The sequence below is a fragment of the Oncorhynchus mykiss genome, chromosome 15, assembly GCF_057628025.1.
Source record: "Oncorhynchus mykiss isolate SJ-2025 chromosome 15, ASM5762802v1, whole genome shotgun sequence".
Lineage (NCBI taxonomy): Eukaryota > Metazoa > Chordata > Actinopteri > Salmoniformes > Salmonidae > Oncorhynchus > Oncorhynchus mykiss.
In genome coordinates, this window is record NC_143036.1 from 43,672,087 (window position 1) to 43,699,762 (window position 27,676).

The 27,676-nt window shown below is 42.1% G+C and overlaps 1 protein-coding gene across 5 annotated transcripts in view; it reads right to left on the minus strand.

Moving 5' to 3' along the window:
* LOC110490062 (endothelin-converting enzyme 2) overlaps positions 1-27,676 on the minus strand; it is an 88,288-nt gene that overhangs the window by 45,149 nt on the left and 15,463 nt on the right. For 2 of the 5 annotated variants that reach the window (XM_021563191.3, XM_021563190.3), the window contains exons 3-5: positions 13,868-13,954; positions 11,376-11,520; positions 10,891-11,106 (exon numbers count right to left, since the gene is read on the minus strand). In XM_021563191.3, the coding sequence (XP_021418866.1) occupies positions 10,891-11,106; positions 11,376-11,520; positions 13,868-13,954 (448 nt within the window). Of the gene's footprint in view, positions 1-10,890; positions 11,107-11,375; positions 11,521-13,867; positions 13,955-26,654; positions 26,818-27,083; positions 27,509-27,676 lie in introns of those variants that run through there. The other 3 variants (XM_021563193.3, XM_090200116.1, XM_021563192.3) reach the window with 3 other exon arrangements.

Sequence of the window (27,676 nt, forward strand, 5' to 3'; positions counted from 1 at the left end):
ATTATTTCATACACAGCGTATGACAACAAACAGCACACCAAACACTTATCGGAGCCACACTACCATTCAAAAGTTTGGCGTCACTTCGAAATGTCCTTGTTTTTGAAAGAAAAGCACATTCTTTGTCCATCCAGTTTGCTCTGTTCTTTGAAGGGAGTAGTACACAGCGTTGTCCGAGATCTTCAATTTCTTGGCAATTTCTCGCATGGAATAGCTTTCATTTCTCAGTACAAGAATAGACTGACAAGTTTCGAAAGAAAGGGCTGTTTCTGTCCATTTTGATCCTTTAATCGAACCCACAAATGCTGATGCTCCAGATACTCAACTAGTCTAAAGAAGGCAAGTGTCACACCCTGACCTTAGTTTTCTATGTTTTATTTTGGTCAGGTCAGGGTGTGACGAGGGTGGGTATGCTTGTTTGTCCTGTCTAGGGTTTTTTGTATATCTAGGGGTTTTGTTAGTCTAGGTTTATTATATTATGGTGGCCTGAATTGGATCCCAATCAGAAACAGCTGTTTATCGTTGTCTCTGATTGGGGATCCTATTTAGGTTGCCATTTCCATTTTGGTTTTGTGGGTTATTGTCTGTGTAGTTGCATGTCAGCACTCGTTGTATTAGCTTCACGTTCGTTTTGTTAGTTTGTTTAGTGTTCTTCGTTAATTAAAAAATATGTATTCATATCACGCTGTGCCTTGGTCTCCACACTATGACAGCAAGTTTTATTGCTTCTTTAATCAAAACAAAGGTTTTCAGCTGTGCTAATATAATTGCAAAGGGGTTTTCTAATGATCAATTAGCCTTTTAAAATGATAAACTTGGATTAGCTAACACAGCGTGCCATTGGAACACAGGAGTGATGCTTTCTGATAATGGGCCTCTGTACGCCTATGTAGATATTCCATTAAAAATCAGTCGTTTCCAGGTACAACAGTCATTTACAACATTAACAATGTCGACACTGTATTTCTGATCAATTTGATATTATGTTAACGGACCAACATTTATTTTCTTTAAAAAACAAGGACATTTCTAAGTGGCCCCAAACTTTGGAACGGCAGTGTATCTCAACTCATTCTAGATATGCCTCTTCAACTACTGATACACCAATCGGAATTTGACAATCTTTCAAACAAACAGAGCAGCTTCTGTTTAAGTCGAGGCAAAATTTCTATGAACACGGCGAGAAAGCTTGCAAGTTGTTATCTCACCAGGTTCGACAATCTGCTGCGAGCAGCACCATACCTGAAATCTGTGTTGCAGCTGATTTAACTTCTACTAATCCCAAAGAAATCAACAATCAACTTAAGCAATTCTATTCTGCTCTTTACTCGTCAGAGGCTCTTCCTGACACATCTCCTATGCATGCATTTCTAGACAATGTGGACATCCCACATCTCAACTCAGCTGAACAAACCAACATGGATGCCTCAATAAGTGATGAAGCTAATCTGGCAATCCAGTCCATGCAGAGCGGTAAAGCTATTTTGGTTTTGCTTAAAAAAAAAGACAAGAATCCCTAGACTGTGGCTCACAACGCTGTATAAGCCTTCTGTGCTGCGATTATAAAATACTCACTTAATGTCCTCTTGCACCATTTAGATACAGTGATGCCTAATATAATTAGCTCTGACCAAACCGGATTTATCTCAGGTAGGCAATCTTTATACAATATGCGCCGGCTATTTAACATTCTTTATTCTGCACACTCAACTCTACAGCCAGAGGTTGTCATCTCTCTTGATGCTGAAAAGGCTTTCGACTGGGTTGAGTGGGAATATCCATTTACAGTACTAGAAAGATTTGGGTTTGGCCTCTCATTCCTTTCCTCAATTAAGATTTTATACTCGTCCCCAGTGGCTTCTGTTCGCATCAACAATGTTACCTACATCTACTTCCCTCTCCACAGGGGGGCCAGGCAGGGTTGCTGTTTATTCCCTTTCCTATTTGATATGGCTATTGAGGCTCTTGTTATCGCCCTGTGGGTGGAGGAGAGGATTAAGGGAATATTAAGGGGCAACATAACTCACATGGTGTCCCTTATACGTAGACAATCTTTTATACATCTCTAGCCCTGTGGAGTCTATACCCTCTCTCTTGGACATGGTACAAGGTTTTGGGACATTCTCTGGTCTCGATGCTACCTTCTCTCCTTGGTAGAGCAACATGCTCAATGCCTGTGTATTTGAGGGAGGATACAACAATGCAACAAATACATTGATCATCTTAGCAAGGTTTTACCCGTGCTTGCGGAGCTGGGGGGAAGTGGAACTAAAATGTAGCTGAGATGTACAGTAGTTGAAATAAACATCTGCATTTTGAAAGAGTATTTTTATCTTTATTTTATTAACAAAACCATAAAGATGTTGATGAACAAATACTGTACAGTATATGCTTATCCAACATTGTGAGGTTGCATGAGGTTTGGAATTAGAAATGTTACTTTAGAGCACTTGATACATTGCAAGTTGGGGGGATTTTTTTTGTTTTACACCTAGCCGAGCTATTAGACCATCCTTTTTTAAATAAATGGAGGTATGAAGAGTCTATTGTCCTGTTAATAGCCCATCATGGAAACCTTGTTTGCAGAATTCACAGCCTGCTACCCTTGTGAAAAACAAAATGCCTCCAGCTGTCCATCCCTACTGTAAATAATAAAACAGCATCTATAGGTGGTACAAATATATGATTGAATTTGATTGTTTTTTTTAAACACATAACTTTCAATTTTATACTAACAGGTGGTTGTCATGGTGAATAATCCAATAATAATTGGTTTGACATGGCTCTCGGAACTCACTAAATGCAAATACTTGCAGATCAATAAAATGTCCCTGTAGATCTAATAAAAAATTTGAGGATTGGAGGATTCTAAATTAATATCTAAAGGGACTTTTATACAATTATAATGCAGGGTTAATAATGAATGAACATATTTTTGAACTGTTGATGCATTTTTCGTTAGGGCAAATCTGCCTGTGGTATTGAGTTAGAAATGTAAAACCTTACATGCAAAATGTAAGCCCCTAAGGGGCCTTTATATAAGTATAATGCAGGGTTAATAATAATAATAATTGTTGGATAACAGCTCGGCTTGAAGTCGTGCACAATTCATTCATTTAGGTAGAGATACATTAGCGCCTTGGGACCCAAAATCATCCCTCTAACTCCCCCTTGCGGTGGTCTGGAGCAGTGGTTCCCAAATGTTTTATAGTCCCGTACCCTTTCAAACATTCAACCTCCAGCTGCGTACCCCCTCTAGCACCAGGGCCAGCGCACTCTCAAATGTTGTTTTTTTGCCATCATTGTAAGCCTGCCACACCCACACTATACATTTATTAAATATAAGAATGAGTGTGAGTTTGTCACAACCTGGCTTGTGGGACGTGACAAAGAGCTTTTATAGGACCAGGGCACAAATAATAATCAATCATTTTTCTATTTATTTAAAATTGTGAATAAATCACCACGGGTTAATGAGAAGGGTGTGTTTGAAAGGATGCACATAACTCTGCAATGTTGGGTTGTATTGGAGAGATTCTCAGTCTTAAATCATTTTCCACACAGTCTGTGCCTGTATTTAGTTTTCATGCCAGTGAAAGTCGAGAATCCACTCTCACATACACTACCGTTCAAGTTTGGGGTCACTTAGAAATGTCCTTTTTTTATCCATTAAAATAACATCAAATGGATCAGAAATACAGTGTAGACATTGTTAATGTTGTAAATGACTATTGTAGCTGGAAATGGCAGATTATTTTTTCTTCTGGAATATCTAAATCAAATCAAATCAAATTTTATTTGTCACATACACATGGTTAGCAGATGTTAATGCGAGTGTAGCGAAATGCTTGTGCTTCTAGTTCCGACAATGCAGTAATAAGCAACAAGTAATCTAACTAACAGTTCCAAAACTACTGTCTTGTACACAGTGTAAGGGGATAAAGAATATGTACATAAGGATATATGAATGAGTGATGGTACAGAGCAGCATAGGCAAGATACAGTAGATGGTATCGAGTACAGTATATACATATGAGATGAGTATGTAAACAAAGTGGCATAGTTAAAGTGGCTAGTGATACATGTATTACATAAGGATACAGTCGATGATATAGAGTACAGTATATACGTATGCATATGAGATGAATAATGTAGGGTAAGTAACATTATATAAGGTAGCATTGTTTAAAGTGGCTAGTGATATATTTACATCATTTCCCATCAATTCCCATTATTAAAGTGGCTGGAGTTGAGTCAGTGTCAGTGTGTTGGTGTACATAGGTGTACAGTAACCATTACTCCTGTGTTCCAATGGCACGCTGTGTTAGCTAATCCAAGTTTATCATTTTAAAAGGCTAAATGATCATTAGAAAACCCCTTTGCAATTGTTAGCACAACTGATTTTTTTTTTTCTGATTTAAAGAAGCAACTTTCTTCTGAAACTCGTCAGTCTATTCTTGTTCTGAGAAATGAAGGCTATTCCATGCGAGAAATTGCCAAGAAATTGAAGATCTCGTACAACGCTGTGTACTACTCCCTTCACAGAACAGCGCAAACTGGTCCTAACCAGGATAGAAAGAGTGGGAGGCCCCGGTGCACAACTGAGCAAGAGGACAAGTACATTAGAGAGTCTAGCTTGATGCTGATGCTCCAGATGCTCAACCAGTCTAAAGAAAGATGGTTTCATTGCTTCTTTAAATCGGTTTCAGCTGTGCTAATATAATTGCAAAAGGGTTTTCTGACGATCAATTAGCCTTTTAAAATGATAAACTTGGATAAGCTAACACAACGTGCCATTGGAACACAGGATTGATGGTTACTGTACACCTATGTAGATATTCCAGAAGAAAAAAGAATCTGCCATTTCCAGCTACAATAGTCATTTACAGCATTAACAATGTCTACACTTTAATTCTGATCAATTTGATGTTATTTTAATTAACAAAAATGTATATTTTCTTTCAAAAACAAGAACATTTCTAAGTGACCCCAAACTTTTGAACGGTAGTGTAGGTACATGGTTGCAAAGGGCATCCGTGTCTTAACAGTGCCAAGGCAGGATACTCTGAGTGCAGTCTGATCCAGAAATCTGGCAGTGGCTTCTGATTAAATTAAGTTTTCACAGAACCGCTTGTTGCAATTTCAATGAGACTCTCCTGTTCACATATCGGTAAGTGGACTGGAGGAGGGGCATGAAAGGGATAACGAATCCAGTTGTTTGTGTCATCCGTTTCGGGAAAGTACCTGCGTAACAGCACACCCAACTCACTCAGGTGCTTTGCTATATCACATTTGACATTGTATGTAATCTTGAGTTCATTTGCACACAAAAAAATCATACAATGATGGAAAGACCTCTGTGTTGTCCTTCGTAATGCAGACAGAGGGGAGCTCCAACTTCTTAATCATAGCCTCAATTTTGTCCCGCACATTGAATATAGTTCCTAGATTCAGATCATTCAGGCGAGAAAAAACATCACCCAGATAGGCCAGTTGTGTGAGAAACTCGTCAGCATGCAAGCGGTCAGACAAGTGAAAAGGTACATTTACAATGCCTGGCACCGGAGGTAGCCAGGTATTCATCAGAACTGCACTGTGAGTGGCCTGCATTCCCAGGTCTGTGTCCCACTCTATTCCATTTATAGTACACAAGGGCCCTAGTAAAAAGCACTATAAAGGGAATAGGGTGCCATTTGGTATACATCCCTGTTCTGCCCACTTAGCAAGACAAGCTGAATCAGCTGGCCTAAAAAAACACAACGTACTGTAAATGCTGACTAGCCTGCTCCAGTGGCGTAGGCAAAAATTGCTGTGTGGCTGGGCATGAGTAAAAATGGCTGGACCAACATTTTCCAGTAAAAATACCCCAACATATTTAAGTGAAAATTAGTGCAATCACATTGCATCATTTAACACAACGCAGAATAAAATGCGACCAAGAAACACCACAAATTTCCCTTGGAAAACAAGCCCGTTATTAGGCCATTGCCAAGTAGGCAGCACAACTACACAAGTTACAACCGCTTACAACCCCGCTGACAAAACTGGATGGCTTCCGTTTTGTAAGCTCAGACCCAACTTTGCTGTTTTGTGATTATTTTGTTGTTTATTTTTACTCTTTTTTTCACAAAATGTATCTGCTATTATCTCTTACAACCAACAACAAATCTTGACCATCAGATCGGCAGTTACTTACCCCAAATCCGGCTTCTACTTAGACTCATCTGCCCTGGGCTCTTTCTGTAATTCCAACCCAATTCTCGGGCTACCCAAGAGGAAATGCCGGTGTTACAGAGGCAAGAGAGGGGGCATATCCTGGTGAGATTAAGGCAAAGGGAAAACCGGCCACCTCTTCCCTCCATTCTACTGGCTAAGTCACATGACAATAAGATGGATGACCTCCGATCGTGGATTTGCTTGCAAGGGGTCTCTTGGAACTGCAATATTCTTTGCTTTTCGGAAACATGTCTCTCAGACAAGATACGGCTATGGATTCTCCATTCACCGGGTGGACAGGACAGTGGAGTTGTGGAAATTGAAGGGGGGAGGGGTTTGCCTCTTCTTCAACTCCAACTGGTGTACTAATTCCAGCACGGTGGAAGTGTCGACTCACTGTTCACCCTTCTTGGAATACCTGGTGGTCAAATGCCGACCCTTCTACCCCCGAGGGAGTTTTCAGCTGTTATCGTGACTGCTGTATACATTCTACCTCAGGACAATAAAAATAACAAGCTGACGCTTAATGAACTGTAAATGGCTATAAACAAGCAGGAAACCCTACATCCAGAGGCTGCCTTTCTGGTTGCCAGTGATTTTAATTTGGCGTCCCTAAGACACGTGATACCCAACTTCCATCAACACGTCTCCAATGCCACTAGGGGCGATAAAGTCCTAGACAACTGCTACTCTACCCACAAGCAAGCATACAAGGCCCCCCCTCATCCGCCATTCGGCAAATCAGATCATGACTCCGTCATGACTCCGTATGACTTGCTTCCTGTTTACAAGCAGAAGCTGGAACAGGAAGTACCCACAATTCGCTCCGTTGAGAAATGGTCACCAGAATCAGAGGGTATGCTACAGGACTGCTTTGCTAGCGTTGATTGGAATGTGTTCCAAGACTCTGCCGATAACGTCGACGAGCTAACCACCTCCGTCACCAGCTTCATTAGCAAATGCAGAGCAGGACTACCGCACACAGAGCTATCATAGACATTCCTGTCTTCGTCGTAGCATCAGGGTTAACTACAAGAAGGCCCGCTATGACCTCCACAGAGTCACCAAATGAGCAAAAGGACAATATAGGAATAAAGTGGAATTATATTACACAGGCTCCGACGCCCAACGCATGTGGCAGGGGCTAGAGTCCATTACTGATTACAAAGGAAGACCCAACCATGATCTGCCCAACGATGTCTCTCTACCAGACAAACTCAATGCACGCTTTGACAACATTGAGCCGGATGAGAGGGCTGTCACCGACTCAGAGGACTGGGTGATCTCGCTCTCCGAGGCCGATGTGAGAAGGGTCTTTAAATCAGGTCAACACCCGCAAGGTCGTGGGCCCCGAAAGTAGTCCAGGGTGCACTCTCAGAGCATGAGCAGATCAGCTGGCAGGCATATTCACGGTTTTCAACCTCTCCTTGTCCCAGTCTGTAATACCCACATGTTTTAAAATGACCACAATCATCCCTGTTCCTAAGAACTCTAAGGGTTCATGCCACAATAATTACCGCCCTGTAGCACTCACTTCTGTCATCTGAAGTTCTTTGAGTGGCTGGTAATCATAAACATTAACTCCACCATCCCAACCACCCTAGACCAACTCCAATTTGCATACCGCCCCAATAGATCCATAGATGACGCAATCTCAATTGCTCTCCACACTGCCCTCACCCACCTAGATAGGCATTCCTCTTATGCGAGAATGCTGTTCATTGACTACAGCTTAGTGTTCAACACCATTATCCCCTCCAAGTTTAGGACTCTGAACACTTCCCTCTGCAACTGGATCCTGGACTACCTGACGGGTCAACCCCAGGTGGTGAGGGTAGGCAACATCCCCTCCACCATGCTGACCCTTAACACAAGGGCTCCACAGGGGTGTGTTCTTAGTTCCCTCCTGTACTCCCTGTTTACGACTGTGTTGACATGCACGATTCCAACATCATCATCAAGTTTGCTGACGACACGACGGTGGTAGGCCTGATCACCGGCAATGGTGAGTCAGCCTACAGGGAGGTCTGTGACCTAGCAGTGTGGTGCCAGAGCAACAACTTCTCCCTCAACATCAGCAAGACCAAGGAGCTGATCGTGGACTACAGGAAACGGGGGGCGAGCACATCCCCATCCACATCAATGGGGTGGCAGTGGAGCAGGTAGACAGCTTCAAGTTCCTCTATGTTCAAATCACTAAAGACTTAAAATGATCCAAACACACACGCACAGTCGTGAAGAAGGCTCGACAGGGCCTCTCCCACTCAGGAGGTTGAAAAAGTTTGTCATGGTCCCTCAAATCCTGAAAAGGTTCTACAGCTGTACCACAGAGCATATTGACTGGCTGCATCACTGCTTGGTATGGCAATAGCACCGCCCTCGATCGCATGGCGCTATGCTACAGAGAGTTGTGCGGACAGCCTAGTACATCACTGAGGCCGAGTTCCCTGCCATCCAGGACCTCTATATCAGGCGGTGTGAAAAGAAGGCCCAGAAAATTGTCAAAGACCCCAACCACCCAAGCCATACACTATTTTCTGTGCTGCCACACGGCAAGAAGTACCGGTCAGTGATGACCTGTCATTCAGGGCCTGTTTTGGGCCCCATCTGTTTAGCTAAATATAAATAAATCAATAAAATTGGTTTTGTTTGTTTCTTTGTTGTCTGTCTTGTATGTTATTTTGGTATTGTGTCTCACATTAGTTTGCAAACAATGTAAAAAAAAATAGAGTTATTAAAGTTAATACAATACAAACATGGTCTCTTTTTTGCTTTCTTGAGTAAGGAAGCTCCAAAATGCAGGTGTTTCAGCCTAGCTCAGTGCTTTCTGTGGTGGTGGGGCAGGCAGCGGAAAATACTGAGCAGGGGGGTTGGTAATGTTTTCTAGTTGCACCGTGATTGGATCAGTGTTCTGTCATTACGTAACGGCAACATCTATGGGGAAAGCTTGAAAATTCAAGCCCCTTTGGTGCTGCCATGGTTACATTAGAAGTGCCCATCCAGGAAAGCTCAAGGTCATTGGCAACGTGAAATCACGTTATACCTACCATAGCTTTGATTGGACTGATCATGTCAACATCATACTCTCTAAACCTTAGCTAGCAAGCTAGACAAGCAGTCGTCATCATGAATCATGTCGACAATTTACTGGCAAATCCTGTTCAATCCTTGTCATATGAAGAGAAATTCTAGATAAAATGTATCGGTGCTCATTGGCCATTAACATTACACAAGGAAATCACAAATTCAACAATGAGTGTATTGGAAGGAATCGGTGGCTAACTAAGCTTGCAAAGCAATCACAAGCCTGCTTCAGTGGAGTGGGTGTGTGGTCCACGTCTGGGTTTAAGGGTCTCTTTCTTTTCAAGCTTAAAAGGCTAAACATTAACATATAACACCATGGGCCAGAAAAGGTTGAATATATCAGCATGACTTCTGCCGTGTTCAAAACAACTGGAAACTCTGAACTGGGAAATCTCAGACTTCAGTGAGTTCAAGACAACTGGAAAAATTTGCTCCGACTGGGAAAATACATTTTGAACGGTCATCCAACTCGGAATTCCAAGTCGAGAACTCAGACCTCTTTCTAGAGCTGCAACCTGAAGATCACTAACATCATGATTCTATATTAGTTTTTTCCCCCCTCAGAGTTCCCAGTTGTCTTGAAAGCACCATAAATCCAGAGAATTCTGGGTAGCCATTTGATTAGATGTTCAGGAGTCTTATGGCTTGGGGGTAGAAGCTGTTTAGAAGCCTCTTGGACCTAGACTTACGGTACCAAGCTCTGGTACCGCTTGCCCTGCGGTAGTAGAGAGAACAGTCTACGAATAGGGTGGCTGGATTCTTTGACATTTTTTAGGGCCTTCCTGACACCGCCTTGTATAGAGGTCCTGGATGGCAGGAAGCTTCGGCCGTACACACTACCCTCTGTAGTGCCTTGTGGTCGGAGGCCGAGCAGTTGCCATTCCAGGCAGTGATGCAACCAGCCAGGATGCTCTTGATGGTGCAGCTGTAGAACCTTTTGAGGATCTGAGGACCCATGCCAAATATTTTCAGTTTCCTGAGGGGGAATAGGTTTGGTCGTGCCCTCTTCACGACTGTCTTGGTGTGCTTGGACCATGTTAGTTTGTTGGTGATGTGGACACCAAGGAACTTGAAGCTCTCAACCTGCTCCACTGCAGCCCGTCGATGAGAATGGGGGCATGAGAATGGGAGTTTTCACTTGTCAAACATAAACAAACATGGCTGCCATAATAAAGAACATATCTGCTGTTAGCTTACCTCTTTTCGAAACAATATTATATTTCCTTGTGCTCACCAGAGATGTGGTACATTATAAACAAGTCTAGCTGTTAGGTCGCTAACTTACATTTTGTTTTTCGTCAGCACAACCTGCTATTTTGACTGATTTATGAAATGAGTTTGGCTGTGGATGTTTTCTGTGTGATGTTTAGACGATGAAGTTCGCATTTATCTTTTACATTACAACACCTTCATTTCCCCATCAATACAAAACATTGTTTCGATGCTTTTCAGACAACAATCCTGTTCAGACACGTTTAGACACTCAACTGTCACCAAATTGTATCACTAATCAGTAGATTACTTCCAAATTTTTATATGGTAATACGGTATGTTTGTGCATGTGTGTGCATGTGTTTGGTTCCAACTCACCCAGCAGGTGTTTAAGGACAGCCTGGTTCTGGTCCCAGATGCTGTTAAAGGTGCTCCAGCGAGAGCGTCCATCAGGGAGGGGGTTCTTGCGGACCCAGCCCCCGCAGGCATACTGGTAGAAGTCTTGGCAGGGGTCGGCGCTGCGGTCCAGGGCCTCTACGATCTTACTGGCCACCGTAATACAGGCCTCGGTCAGACACAGGCTCCGCGCTGGGTCTGGTGTCAAGGTAGAAAAACAGAATTCTGTAATGCTTTATAAAGCCTGCATTGTCACAAGACTTTTGTCACAAGCATGTATGGCCCCATAATGTCTTAATAATCATTCATCACGATACTGCTAAACACCAGCCAGTTGAAATGTTGATACACAGAGAGACCATAACATATTATAAGCCGTATTATAAAAGACGTAACACGTGTGTGTGCTCATGTGTGAATGTGTATTTGCATGCATGCGTGAGTGCGTGTAACCAAAAGCCTCTCACCTTTGTTGTAGCGTATGCCCAGTGTGACGGCACATCCGAACAGGGCGAGGAGAGAGGCAAGCAGCACGCCAGCCAGCACCACCTCCATCTGCGTCCTCCTGCCCAGGGGACTGAGGAGCTGGATGCCGCCCTTCCGGAAGCCAACCTGTGGAAATACATGAGTCAGAGACAGAAGAGAGGATGGGATGGGATGACATCACATCACAAGTACCACAGACATAGTCAAGAGGGCCTCCATTCATACAGAACTGTGGTGGAGTTCTAACACTCCCTGCACATGATTCCTGTGTTCACCCTTCCTACAGTTTTTTCCCACCTGCCTGAATATATAAAAAAATATATATATACACATTTTAAGCCTCCATTCCTCTTTCCGAGTGACTTTCTAATGAATTAAATACCGCTATGAGGTTAATCTCGGAACCGAGAACCCAATTTCGCATGATCAAATCAAATTTATTTATATAGCCCTTCGTACATCAGCTGATATCTCAAAGTGCTGTACAGAAACCCAGCCTAAAACCCCAAACAGCAAGCAATGCAGGTGTAGAAGCACCTGACTGATCACTGGCCAGCTCTCGATTTGGCATTCACTCTGTCACGAGGCACTACTATGAAGTATCAATTTAGTGTAGTTTAAAAAAAATGTAAACAATGACATTGTTTTGCACTCAGTAAGAGAGGATGTGGGGGTTGAACCCCGGTCTCGGGTGGGGATTAAAAATAAATATGAAATTACTAACACTAACTTTGCTGATAGCTACTTTATTGAGGAACAATTAACTTACTATAACTGAGCTATGTAGTTGTCCCACCTATGTCACACCCTGATCGGTTTCACCTGTCTTTGTGCTTGTCTCCAACCCCCCAGGTGTCGCCCATCTTCCCCATTATCCCCTTTGCATTTATATCTGTGTTCTCTGTTGCTAGTTCGTCTTGTCAGGTCTTACCAGCGTGTTTCCCATTTTCTCAAGTTTATGTTTCCTAATTTCCCCGGTTCTGACAATTCTGCCTGCCCTGACCCCGAGCCTGCCTGCCGTTCTGTACCTTACTGACTCTGCCCTGGATTATGGACCTCTGCCTGCCCTTGACCTGTCTTTTGCCTTCCCCCTGTTTGGGTCAATAACCATCTGTGATTCTAGCTGTCTGCATCTGGGTCTTATCGTGAGTTCTGATAACCTAGCCGTCTTAAGAAGAATGCACTAACTGTAAGCTGCTCTGGATAAGAGTGTCTGCTAAATTACTAAAATGTCAATTTAAAATGGGGTAGCATACAGTATGTGATTCAGAGACTGACATTAGAGTCTGAAAGACACCTCCTAATCGCATAAGCCAGGAGTATTTTTTTGGTTGCACGAGCATTATGATCACTTGCCTGAAAATGTAAATGAGCTATTTACACCCAGAAGTGCCATATACACTAAGTATACCAAACATTAAGACCACATTCCTAATATTGGGTTCCACAATCCATGTCTCAACTGTCTGAAGGCTAAAAAAAAAGCATTCTTTAACCTGTCTCCTCCCCTTTATCTACACTGATTGAAGAGGATTTGACAAGTGACATAAATAAGGGATTATAGCTTTCACCTTGATTCACCTGGTCAGTCTATGTCATGGAAAGAGCAGGTGTTCTTAATGTTTTGGAATTATTTGTATTTTGGTTGTTATCAGTAAAACAATTCTCAGAGCAGACTCAACTTTCCCAACTGCCATAAATGCTATGAATTGTTTCACTTAAACAATGAGGAGGAACCAGAAATTTCAGTTTAAGGCTATTGGAATTCTTTGCCGTTTGGTTTTAACTTGTTTTATTACCTGCCCAATGGGGCAACCACAGAGCAGGCTCAACTTGATCAACTGCAAGTTCAATTGCTACGGGCAATAAGGCAACCCTCAATGGCAATCCCTGTTACTAGCCAGGTGCTATACCGCTGGACTACAGGCTCTGCACACATTACATGTCTAAAGGTAATGTGCTACTACTGTTCATCTGTAGTAATAATCCACTGAACCTTCTACACACTTTTCCTCAGACAATAATGTCCTCTAAAATCAGTACTGTACATCTATGTGTCACTGGGCTCTGTCATCTATGATGACACTTAGTTCTGACTGTTTACAATGACATTTCAGGGACCAAATTCAAGAGAAAGCAAGAGACAGACATGACAAATCCATTGTTCACAAATCCATTGTTCTTCCTTTTTTATGGTTTCCCACATAACATCATACTTTGATTAAGTATTTTCTGTTTCTCATTGTTGGGCTAATAGAACAGGAGTTTAAGCCCAGATTCTGTGTAATAAGGCTCCGGGGTGAAGTTTCCCCTAGGTACCTTAGCCATTAGTGGGGAAAATGAAAAACTGACCCATGATCGGCGTACAAGTCGAATTCACCCTAGTCCTATAATAAACACACTGACATTGTGTGGCCTCTCCATTTTCATTGACCTCTGACCCCCACACATCAACCAATGAGCTCAGACTGACCTCCACACTGTCCGGAGACATGCCGCCATCGGCTGGGTTTTCTGCCGCCTCCTCCTCCTCAAATGTTGCGCGCTTGTAGCTGGACATCTGCATGGGGAAGAAAGGAAGAAAAGAGTTTGCATCAATAATAATAGAAGATGAATACAAAAATAAGAGAAAGAGAGTAAGCAGTACAGAGAAGTTACAGGACATCACATCAGTACCGACTTGGAATGAAGGAATGTATTAGAGAAAACAACCAGGCCACACATGAGAGAGAGGGAGAAGAATGGAAAAAGGAGAGAGATCCCCCTGAGCAGCAGACTAAATACAGGAGCGTCAGGGGATGGATCCAAATCCTTGTGTTTAATTAACCTTCTCAGGTTATAACATACCACACGCACAAGCACGACACACACAGTGTTTATTTAACAATGGATAACTACAGTAATGTTTGAGTTACACAGGCAAATCTAAATAACTTCCTCATGCATGGTTAGGTTCATTTCTTGGTGACAGGGGGCAGTATTTTCACAGATCATCTTCAATTTTTTTGATTATTTACGATAAAAAATACCTAAAGTTGTATTACAAAAGTAGTTTGAAATGTTTTGGCAAAGTTTACAGGTAACTTTTGAGATATTTTGTATTCACGTTGCGCAAGTTGGAACCGCTGTTTTGCTGGATCAAATGTGCCAAATAAATGGACATTTTGGATATATATCGAAGTAATTAATCGAACAAAAAGGACCATTTGTGATGTTTATGGGACATATTGGAGTGCCAACAAAAGAAGCTCGTCAAAGGTATTATTTCTGTGTTTTGCGTCGCGCCAGCAGGGTTGAAATATGCTTTCTCTTTGTTTACGGAGGTGCTACCCTCAGATAATAGCCTCAGATAATAGCAATAGTTTGCTTTCGCCTGAAAAGCCTTTGTGAATCCAGCCAACATGTCAGATTTCAAAACAAGTGTAGCTGTAATTTGGATTCTTACATGTGTGATTTCATGAAAGTCTGATTTTTATAGTAATTTATTTGAATTTGGCGCTCTGCATTTTCACCGGCTTTTGGCCAGGTGGGACGCTAGCGTCCCACATAACCCAGAGGTTAAAAGCAACTAAATTTAAGACAACATAATAATTCAAAGCAGAAGTGTTAGAAATGAAACAAATTCATTGGACCAGCGCCGGAGCGAAAATGACGGAGTGAATGGTAGCCATACAGAAAGTTTGCCATCAAAGTAGAAAAGAAAACACAACCGTAGTGTATTTCAGCTAACTACTCAAACACATAGCATAACTGTTTTACTGCCATTCTATTTATTTAAATGTGTTGAATGGTCTAATGCACTGGTCTAATGAATGTGTTTGTTTTCGAATGCTCAGCATGGAATTATTACGTTGCGTTAACCTTCATTATTTTAAACCTAGATCCATGGGAAAGAGAATCAGTTCTTCAACCTTCCCTCAACTACATTAACGGTCTTCTGTGAATACAAACTTCGTTGCATAGAAACACCAGCGCGCTCCTCACCAAAGCCCTTAACATACCACATACCTCTGCCAGTTAAAAGCACTCTCCTCATCACAGATAACTCCATAACAGTCTCTGTATGACACTAATTCTAAGAATGCCCTCATGCTAGACTGGCTTGTATGGAAGACGAGCTCGGGGATGACATTCCAAACAATGAACTTCCCAACTCATCTAAACAACATTCTCTCTAAAGGTAAATGTTAGGTTCCATCTGTGACCTGTTCCAACTTCCAACCCTTTTAGATCCTACAGTGGGGAGGGTCGTAATGGGCCGTTGTCTGCATGAGAACATTACTCATCAACAAGCCTCAGAAAGAGCACACTGACATAAGCACAACGTGTCCCTTCAGAAGGCAGTTTGGAAACACTTCCCTGTAAGAACCATTCCAGCTGGCAGAATTTGGAACGTGATGTCTTCATGACAACATTTTCTGGTTGAAAAGAAACCATATAAACAACGTGGGAAAATCTCTTGAGACACACGCTTGCACACTAACAGACCCACACACACACACTTGCACGCAAAGTACTCTCTGTATGACCTTTCTAATAGGCTACTCTCAAAATCTTCCTTTCATCCGCCCACATCACACCCATTGACCATGTTCCTCTCTCCTTTACACCCCCCCCCACAGTACTCGTTTCCTCCTATCCAATCCAAAGCCATCACCACAAAATAGACTAGCTTCCTAGGAATCATGTGAGCTCTATTCATGGCATTTCTATCTACAATATTCAGTACGCTGCGTTCTCCTGATCACGACCCAGCTAGGAAAAGGATGTATGCCTGGTAAACCTTGGTCTCTTCCAACAGCCACTTCCTCTATGAGTCCATAAACAAAACCCCATACTATAGATACTGAGCACACGTCATGTCCCTAGCTAGTGGGTATATTGTTATCACATCTTAAAACTGTGACTTGGTATAAGACCCAGGCTACGTACCAAATTACACCCTTTTATCTATTTAGTGTACTACTTTGACCAGAGCCCATAGGGGTTTGACTGATTATGATTTTTCAACGCCGATACCGATATCGATTATTGGAGGACCAAAAAAAGCAGATACCGATTAAAATCGGCTGATTTTTATTTATATATTTATAATAATGACAATTACAAAAATACTGAATGAACACTTAATTAACTTAATATAATACATAAATAAAATCTATTTAGTCTCAAATAAATATTGAAACATGTTCAATTTGGTTTAAATAATGCAAAAACACTGTGTTGGAGCTGAAAGTAAAAGTGCAAAGCGCTGTGCTCCAACCATTGCGAAGAGCTGCTGGCAAACACAGGAAAGTGCGGTTTGAATGAATGCTTACGAGCCTGCTGCTGCCAACCACCATGCAGTCAGACTGCTCTATCAAATATCAAATCATAGACTTAATTATAATATAATAAAACACACAGAAATACGAGCCTTAGGTCATTAACTTGGTCAAATCCGGAAACTACAATTTCGAAAACAAAATGTTTATTATTTCAGTGAAATACGGAACCGTTCCGTATTTTATCGAACGGGTGACATCCATAAGTCTAAAAATTGCTGTTACATTGCACAACCTTCAATGTTATGTCATCATTATGTAAAATTCTGGCAAATTAATTACGATCTTTGTTAGGAAGAAATGGTCTTCACACAGTTCACACTTGTAACGAGCCAAGCAGCCCAAACTGCTGCATATTCCCTGACTCTGCTTGCACAGAATTCAAGAGAAGTGGCACAATTTCCCTAGTTAATATTGCCTGCTAACATTAATTTATTTTAGCTAAATATGCAGGTTTAAAAAAAAATACTATACTTGTGTATATTTTAAGAAAGGCATTGATTTTAAGAAAGGGATTGATGTTTATGGTTAAGTACATTGGTGCGACGACAGTGCTTTTTTCCCGAATGCGTGTGTTAAATCATCACCCGTTTGGCGAAGTAGGCTGTGATTCGATGATAAATTAACAGGCACCGCATTGATTATTTGCAACGCAGGACAAGCTAGTTAAACTAGTAATATCACACAACCATGTGTAGTTTACTAGTGATTATGTTAAGATTACATTTATCTTATAAAAAACAATCAATGCTAGCTAGCAACTTAACTTGGCTCCTTGCTGCACTCACATAACAGGTGGTCAGCCTGCCACACAGTTTCCTCGTGGAGTGCAATGTAATTGGCCAAAATCAGCGTCCAAAAATGCTGATTACCGACTGTTATGAAAACTTGAAAATCGGCCCTAATTAAATTGGCCATGCCGATTAATCGGTCAACCTCTAGTCTGGTCAAAACACTATGTAAGATATACAGTAGGGTACCATTTTGGAAGTAACCACAAACAAAGAAATGCAGTAAATACCCACAGCCATTTGTAGTGAAAAGTGATCCTGTTTTGTGATTATTATTACCACCATTATCATTTATTTCTGGATCCCCAGAACTCTGTATGAGAAGTAAACAGTTTCTAAACATTTCCCGAACTCTGTATGGCCAGGGAGGACAAGCAGTCTTTTCACAGAGGCTATAATATGAATCATGAATGTGGAGCAGCCAATTGCATAGGCTGTTGCGGGAACAGCTGGAGGGTTCAGGTGGGGTCATAGGAACGGGGATGACGCTGAACATGTGTGGTTGCTTTACTGGAAATTAGAACGCAACGGTGCCAGTAGGACAGCACCAGAGAAACAATCCCCAGAACTCTGTATGAGAAGTAAACAGTTTCTAAACATTTCCCGAACTCTGTATGCAGAGTAACTACATAATAGACCAGCATCCTGTCCAGGGGGGGATAATTGTATATCAAGCTACCTCACGCTGCAGAAACAGGAGATAGCCAGGCAGGATCCTTATTAGTCGAATGTACAGTATATACAGAAGAAATGTTGTAAAAGAAAAATTGTAAAAGTCTATTGTTATTATATTTCGTTATTCCAGTAAAATTTTGATGACAATTTCCCTGAGATAAATGTTGTATATAATGCGCTATGTGCAATTCTGGCTCGGACAAGGCTTACTTATTAACGTTTTAATCTAGTGTATGAGGAGTAACCAGTACATAGAACCGAAACTCAGTGAAGTGAAGTTAGGCTGAACAACACAGAGAGGCCTGCACTGAAATTGGAGTCAGTGGAAGCTGCTGAGGGGAGAACTGCTCATAATAATGTCTGGAATGGAGTGAATGTCCGTCCTCCCCTCAGCAGCCTCCATTGGTTAGAGTATGTGCAACAAATTACTATGGTAGAGGTTAGAGTTACGTTTAGGAGTTGCAATGTTCACACACACACACACACAGATTCAGTACCAGTCAAAATTTGACACCTACTCATTCAAGGGTTTATCTTAATTTCTACATTGTAGAATAGTAGTGAAGACATACCTATGAAATAACACATAGGGAATCATGTAGTAACCAAAAAAAGTTAAACAAATCAAAATATACTTTAGATTCTTCAATGTGGCCACCCTTTGACTTGATGACAGCTTTGCCCACTCTTGGCATTCTCTCAACCAACTACACCTGGAATGATTTTCCACCAGTCTTGAAAAGAGTTCCCACATATGCTGAACACTGCTTTTCCTTCACTCTGTGGTCCAACTCAAACCATCTCAATTGGGATGAGGTCGGTTGATTGTGGAGGCCAGGTCATCTGATGCAGCACTCCCTCACACTCCTTCTTGGTCAAATAGCTCTTACACGGCCTGGAAGTGTGTTTTGGGTCATTGTCTTGTTGAAAAACAATTGATAATCCCACTAAGCGCAAACCAGATAGATGGCATATCGCTACAGAATGCTGTGGTAGCCTTGCTGTTTAAGTGTACTTTGAATTCTAAATAAATCATTGACAGTGTCACCAGCAAAGCACCCCCACACCATCACACCTCCTCCTCCATGCGTCACGGTGGGAACCACACATGCAGAGATAATGCGTTGGAACCAAAAATCTCGAATTGGGATTCATCAGACCAAAAGGACAGATTTCTACTGGTCTAATGTCCATTGCTCGTGTTTCTTGACCCAAGCAAGTCTCTTCTTATTATTGGTGTTCTTTAGTAGTGGTTTCTTTGCAGCAATTCGACCATGAAGGCCTGATTCACTCAGTCTCCTCTGAACAGTTGATGTTGAGATTTGTCTGTTACTTGAACTCTGTGAAGCATTTATTTGGGCTGCAATTTCTGAGGGCTGGTAACTTATCCTCTGAAGCAGAGGTAACTCTGGGTCTTCCTTTCCTGTGGCGGTCGTCATGAGAGCCAGTTTCATCACAGCGTTTCATGGTTTTTGCGACCGCACTTGAAGAAACTTTCAAAGTTCTCGAAATGTTCAGGATCGACTGAACTTCATGTCTTAAAGTAATGGACTGTCGTTTCTCTTTGGTCTTTTACCAAATAGGGCTATCGTCTGTATACCACCCCTACCTTGTCACAACACAACAGATTGTCTCAAACATATTAAGAAGGAAAGAAAACCCCTCAGGGGTGCGTGCTCTGTCCCCTCCTGTACTCCCTGCTCACTCATGACTGCACGGCCAGGCACGACTCCAACACCATCATTAAGTTTGCCGATGACACAACAGTGGTAGAACCTGATCCCTGACAACGATGAGACAGCCTATAGGGAGGAGTTCAATGACCTGACCATGTGGTGCCAGAACAACAACCTATCCCTCAACGTGATCAAGACAAAGGAGATGATTGTGGACTACAGGAAAAGGAGGTCTGAGCACGCCGCCATTCTCATCGACGGGCTGTAGTGGCACAGGTTGAGAGCTTCAAGTTCCTTGGCGTCCACATCATCAACAAACTAAAATGGTCCAAGCACACCAAGGCAGTCGTGAAGAGGGCACGGCAAAACCTATTCACCCTCAGGAGACTCAAAAGATTTGGCATGGGTCCTCAGAAGGTTCTACAGCTGCACCAACGAGAGCATCCTGGTTGGGTTGCATCACTGCCTGGTAAGGCAACTGCTCGGCCTTCAACGGCAAGGTAGGTGACACGTCCTGACCTGCCTGTATTTTCTATGGTAGAGTAGGTCAGGGTGTGACTAGGGGTTTTAGTCTAGTTAATAATTTCTATGTGGGGTTCTAGGTTTAATTTTCTATGTTGGGGTTTGTGTATGATTCCCAATTAGAGGCAGCTGGTAATCGTTGTCTCTAATTGGGGATCATACTTAAGTTGCATTTTCCACCTGTGGCTTCTGGGATATTGTTTGTTTAGTTGCCTGTTAGCACTGCATTGTCGTCACGGTTTGTTTATTCGTTATTGTTTTGTTTTTTCTAAGTTTCACTTTCTAATAAATAATGTGGAACTCTACGTACGCTGCGCCTTGGTCCGTTTATGCAAACGATCGTGACAGTAGGGCGAACGGCCCAATACATCACTGGGGCCAAGCTTGCTGCCATCCAGGACCGCTATACCAGGTGGTGTCAGAGGAAGGCCCTAAAAATTGTCTCCAGCCACCCTAGTCATAGACTGTTCTCTCTGCTACCGCACAGCAAGTGGTACCGGAGTGCCAAGTCTAGGTCCAAGAGGCTTCTATAAACAGTTTCTACCCCCAATCCATAAGACTCCAGAACATCTAATCAAATGGCTACCCAGACTATCTGCATTTGCCCCCCCCCCCCCCCCCCTATGCTGCTGCTACTCTGTTATCTCTATGCATAGTCACTTTAATAACTCTACCTACATGTACATATTACTTCAATTACCTCGACTAACCAGTGCCCCCGCACATTGACTCTGTACTTGTACCCCCTGTATATAGCCTCGCTATTATTATTTTACTGCTGCTCTTTAATTATTTGTTACTTTTTTTTGTATTTTTCTTAAAACTGCATTGTTGGTTAAGGGCTTGTAAGTAAGCACTTCACTGTAAGGTTCTATGTGGGATTCTAGGTTTAATGTTGTATTCGGCGCATGTGACAAATAAAATGTGATTTGATTTGAGAATGCAATTTTTTTTACTTTTAACAAGTCGCTCCTGTTAATTGAAATGCATTCCAGGTGACTACCTCATGAATCTGTTAGAGAGAAGATCAGGAGTGTGCAAAGCTGTAATCAAGGCAAAGGGTGGCTACTTTGAAGAATCTAAAAATATTTTGATTTGTTTAACACTTTTTTTGGTTATTACATGATTCCGTATGTGTTATTTAATAGTTTTGACATCTTCACTATTATTTTACAATGTAGAAAATAGTCTAAATAAATAAAAACCCTGCAATGAGTAGGTGTCTCCAAACTTGTACTGTACACACACACAGAAGCAGGCCTACTTCTTGGGGCTAAATCCACGGGGTGTTCTTCCACCTATACCTAAACGGGATCCAGAGAGTATAAGATTCCATATTTGTGTGTATATCTGCACGTGTGTGTGTGTGTGTCTGTGTACATAAATGGGTAAGAGTGAATCTGCATGCGAGCTTGCCTGTGTGTGTGTGTGTGTGTGTGTGTGTGTGTGTGTGTGTGTGTGTGTGTGTGTGTGTGTGTGTGTGTGTGTGTGTGTGTGTGTGAGAGAGAAGAGAGAGAGAGGGAGTACCCGTGCTGAGGGAGGCGAAGGGAAGGGAGAGGTTTTCCCGAGCTGCAGGAGTGGTGCGGGACTTTCACTGTGCGGAATGTGATTGTTTGAAGTGGTTTCCTGAGGAGTGTTTTTGAAGGAAAGCGACATTGGTGGAGTTCACCCTGGCACAGTTCAGCCTTCTGCCCCCAAGAGCTGGAAATACAGTCAACCCACCATCTCACCACTGTATCGCCACAGAGGTCACCACAGTCCCCCACACACATATGCAGGAACGCATACATGCACATACACACATATAGAGATGATACACATTCTGTTGTATAAACACATATACAGTTGTCATGTTATACATACTCTCACAGAAACAAAACCTTCTTTGACTGGGTGAGATGAGGACTCGCTGACTAGAATACTAAGCAAGAGAAAATGACTGAGGGACTGCGTGAGAGAGAGATAAGGAGGACTATGGGAGAGAGGAGAGAGGGTGACAGAGAGAAGTATAGAAAGAGAGAGGGACAGACAGAAAGAGAGAAAGGGGGACAGAGAGAAAGGGAGAGAGGGAGAAGTAAAGAAAGAGAAAAGGGAGAGGGATAGACAGAAAGGGGGGAAAGAGAGGGACAGAGAGAAACAGAGAGAGAAGGGGAGGGAGGGGGCAGTTTACTACAGGACCCTGATCCCCCGAGTGTAGGTGCTCAGACACACAGACGCCATGAGACATGGGCGAGGTCCAACTCACTAAACACAAATAATCACCAGCATCACTCTCAAGCACACACACAGTAAAGGCACACACAAACAAATACTAAAGCTGTGTTTCACTGTGACTTGCCAAGTTGCCTGGGGAAATGTAACCAATAGATGTCACAAAAGTCTTAAATTTAACTAAATGTAATCTAAGTATTCCCCAAAGTAATGATTTATCATGAGAGGGCCATAAACAACAACTAGTAATGTTGCATACTCTAAGGTTGAAATCTAACTTTTCTGGTAAAAATTGTTAAACTGCTGAGGTGTAGTCACTTTTGAGGAAGGACACAAGCTCAAGAACATAGTACACATATGAAATACTATATGAATACGGCTTGAAATTACTTATATTTTTTCTAAATAATTAACTATAAGATTTTACCTTCCTTATAACTGTAAAATACATATTTATATATTTAGCTTTAGAGAAAATGTGCATATTTTCTAAAGGTCCCTCTTGATCAAAACATCTGTTCTCATCGCTGTGAATGTCTCACAGAGCTCTAGCTTGGATCACTGAACTTGTTAGGAACTCACCTTTCATCTCATATTAATATTGTCCATCTATGGCACATAGCGCTTTCTATTTGTTAAAAATCTATTAATTATTTTTGATTACTGGCTACAAATCAATCTCTGAATGTGCTACAGTGTTGAAACTACTCTATCCTGCTGCGTTACGATGTAAGGATTCCAGGCATATGCGTTGTTAGTTGGTGTGATGTATGGATCAGCCAGGAGTTGATGGACAGTCAGAATAGCGAATTAAATGCTAGGAGGGCCATCCCAGCTTAAAATGGTGTCAGATTTCACATCCTGCTTCACACAGGCAGTGTCCGTGAGAATCGGGGCTATCGCTCAATGCAAGCCATTTCTATCTATGGTATCCAAATACCAGTTTATAAGCGAAAATGTAAGTCAGAACCGGTACCAGAACCTTGATGGTCCCGAAAACAGGGGACTTTAAATCTAAGCGGGTATATAGTCCCACACATGCACACAATTATAAAATAGTCACACACACAGATCCACATTGACACAGTTTGCTCATTAAAGGAAGTAGTGAGTGACATTTTCCAGATGCTCATCCCTGTCAGCTGTGAATGGAGAGGGTCAGTGCTGCATCTGGGGATTACTCAGCGCCCACACACACACGTCTTGTACAGCTAACCTTGTGGGGGACACACAATTCAATCCCATTCAAAATCCTATTTTTCCTAACCCCTAACCCTAGCCTTAACCCCAAAACCTAACGCAGGTCCTAAACCTTAACGTAATTCAAACCCTAACACTAATTCTAACTTTAACCCTAAACCTTCTAGAAATAGAATTTGACCTCGAGTTGGTCAAATTTTTGTTTGTTTACTTCTGGTCCCCACAGGAATAGTTAAAGAAGTCCACAGATAAATTCCTGTCACCAGGGTGTGTTTCACTGTCCCTCGAGGTGTCTTGAAAGCTGAGATCAGAGGTCAGGTGATCTTCCTTAATCAGCAGAGACCGGGAATGCGTCCCAAATGGCACCCTATTCCCTACATAGTACACTACTTTTGACCAGAGCACGCACTACTAGGGAGTCATTTAGGATGCAACCCTAGGTCTCTGGGGTCACAGCACATGCACACACACAAAGTCTTGACCAACTAACCTTGTAGGGACACAATTCAGCCCCATTCAAAATCCTATTTTTCCATAACCCTAACCCGTACACTTGCCCGAACCCTAAAATTAACCCTAGCTCCTAACCCTACAGTACCAGTCAAAGGTTTGGACACACTTACTAATTCAAAGGTTTTTCTACTATGTCAAATAATAGTGAAGACATCATAATAGTTGTGAAGACAACTATGAAATAACACATTTGGAATCATGTAGTGACCAAAAAAGTGTTAAACAAATCAAAATATATTTTAGATTCTTCAGGAGTAGCAAAATTTGCCTTGACAGCTTTGCACACTCTTGGAATTCTCTCAACCAGCTTCACCTGGAATGCTTTTCCAATAATCTTGAAGGAGTTCCCACATATGCTGAGCACTGCTTTTCCTTCAGTCTGCGGTCCAACTCATCCCAAACCATACTGAATGCTGTGGTAGCCATGCTGGTTAAGTGTGCCTTGAATTCTAAATAAATCACTGACAGTGTCACCAGCAAAGCACACCATCACACCTCCTCCTCCATGCTTCATGGTGGGAACCACATAAGCGGAGATCATCCGTTCACCTACTTGTCTCACAAAGACATGCAGTTGGAACCAAAAATCTCAAGTTTGGACTCATCAGACCAAAATGACAGATTTCCACAGGTCTAATATCTGTGTTCCTCCTGTCCCTATGCCAAACGAGTCTCTTCTTATAATTGGTGTCCTTTAATAGTGGTTTATTTGCAGCAATTTGACCATGAAGGCCTGATTCACTCAGTCTTCTCTGAACAGTTGATGTTAAGATGTGTCTGTTACTTGAACTCTGTGAAGCATTTATTTGGGCTGCAATTTCTGAGGCTGGTAACTAACTTATTCTATGCAGCAGAAGTAACTCTGGGTCTTCCTTTCCTGTGGCGTCATGAGAGCCAGTTCCAACATTGCACTTGATGGTTTTACGACTGCACTTGCTTATTTGAGCTGTTCTTGCTATAATATGGACTTAGTCCTATTTGGTAAAAGACCATCTTCTGTATAACACCCTTACATTGTCACAACACAATTGATTGGATGAAACGCATTAAGAAGGAAAGAAATTCCACAAATGTACTTTTAACAAGGCACACCTGTTAGTTGGAATGCTAAGAGTGTGCAAAGCTGTCATCAAGGAAAAGGTTGGCTACTTTGAAGAATCTCAAATATATGTTTAACACATTTTTGTTACTACATTATTCCATGTGTTATTTCATAGTTTTGATGTCTTCACTCTTTTTTTTTTTTTTTAATTAAGTCAGTTAAGAAGAAATTCTTACTTACAATGACAGGCTACACCAGCCAAACCCAGATGATGCTGGGCCAATCGTGTGCCGCCCTATGGGACTCCCAATCACGGCCAGTTGTGATACAGCCTAGAATCGAACCAGGGTGTATGTAGTGACGTCTCAAGCACTGAGATGCAGTGCCTTAGACCGCTGCGCCACTCGGGAGCCCAATGAGTAGGTGTGTCCAAACTTTTGACTGGTACTGTAATTCTAACCTTAACCCTAAGAAATATCATTTGACCTTGTGGGGACTAACAAAATGTCCCCAGCTGGTCCAATTTGTATTTTTTTACTATTCTTGTGGTGACTTCTGGTCTCCACAAGTAAAGGAACACACACACACACTAGCCTCTGCTACAGTGAGATAACAAACCAAACAGACACTGCACCCTGGGAACATCTGAACGGTTGCTGATCTGTACCTAGGGGAAACAGGCAGGGCCATTGAATTAGAAACACTGTCAGGAAACTGACCTTTTACCTCTGATATTGGATCTGTAACAACCCACATTATATGACAACATGCCAAAAATGTCTCTTTCAGCTTATCTAAAAATGACGTTTAAAGTCAATAGTGAGAATGGCAAAGACATCAGACAGAAACAAAGCAGCACAAAACAGGAACTCTAACATAAATAAACGAAAATGCTTTAGAATCTGTCTTAAACTTTAGGATCGATTATTTCTTGCCCTGACTTCAAGTTGATGGTTTTGTCAATATTTTAGTGTAAACAGTTACATTGCAACAAACATCAGCACGAAACAATTTCACCTATCTGTCCCTTGCATCACCAACATAAATACACACACACACACACACACACACGTGCAGCCAGCTGTGGGCCGATTTTGTCCTTAGAAGCAGTAAGTAAATAATGTCCCTCTCTTTGCTTACATCTCAGAGCAAACACACTCCCTGTCCCTCTCTCACCACTTTAGTGTTTGACCTTCAAAGACACTCACACTGGACCCTCAAAAGGTAGTGTGCGTTTCTGTGTGGATGTGCATATATGTATATGTGTGTGTGTGCACGTGCGTGTGTGAGGATCCATGTCCTGTACCTTTTCAAACCCCTTTATCTATGAGGACTGGAAGGCAGAGCGCTGCTCACAAACACACACACGCACACGCACGCTGCTCACTGGCGACTTAGAAACGGAAGTCAGGGTTCAGCAATCTCCCTTTCCTCTTTTCTTCAATTCGTGACCTCTCTCTCTCTTCTCTCTGAAAATGAGTCCAAGCCAAAGAGTCACAACAACTCCCTCCCACACAAACACACACTTTTTATTGCCCCTAGCAACAGCCTAACACACACCCCAGGCACAGCGCAGCACAGCTGTCAACAGCTGGTTTAAGGGCAATAAGCTTATTCTCTCAGGTTAGAACAATCATACGAAAGAAGTAGGGAGATAGAAGGAGAGAAAAAAAGAAAGAAAGGAGAGAAAAAAAAGAGATGGAAGGATAAATGAGAACATTTCCACTTTACTTACCTTTAATAAAGTATTCAAGAGTTAGTCCTTACACTTGTTCTCTCGGTCTCCCTCTCCCACTCTCTCCTTCTCTATGCAGTTAGTGAATGACTATAAACACTGAGCACAAAGAAATTGAAGAGTGAGGGAGGGTAGGAGGAAGACAGTGGGAGTGAAAGAGGGCGAGTTACAGAGTAAGAGAAAGCAGACAGACAGCAAGAGCGAGACAGAGCGAATGAAAAACAGAGGGAGAAAGTGAAGGAGGAAAGGCGGGATTCTGCTAAGGAGGTGGGGGTGGGGAGGACAAACAAAGAAAGAAAGGATAGGGATTGACAGTGTGAGATAAACTGATTTTGATATACTTCTTAGAAAAGGAGAGGAACAAGTGTAAGAAAAGGGGAATTACACAGAAACAAGCATTGATGATGAGATAGAGAGGTGAAGTCGAGAAAGCAGAGAAAGATGGGTAATTTTAGCCCATAGAGGGGAAAGGGAGGGGGTCCATTTTCTTTGGAAAGCTTGCTTCTGTGTGCATTATTATAAAACATTTAAAATAAATAAAATTTCCAAGAGTGAGAGAGACAGACAGGTCATAGAAGAGCAAAATACAGACA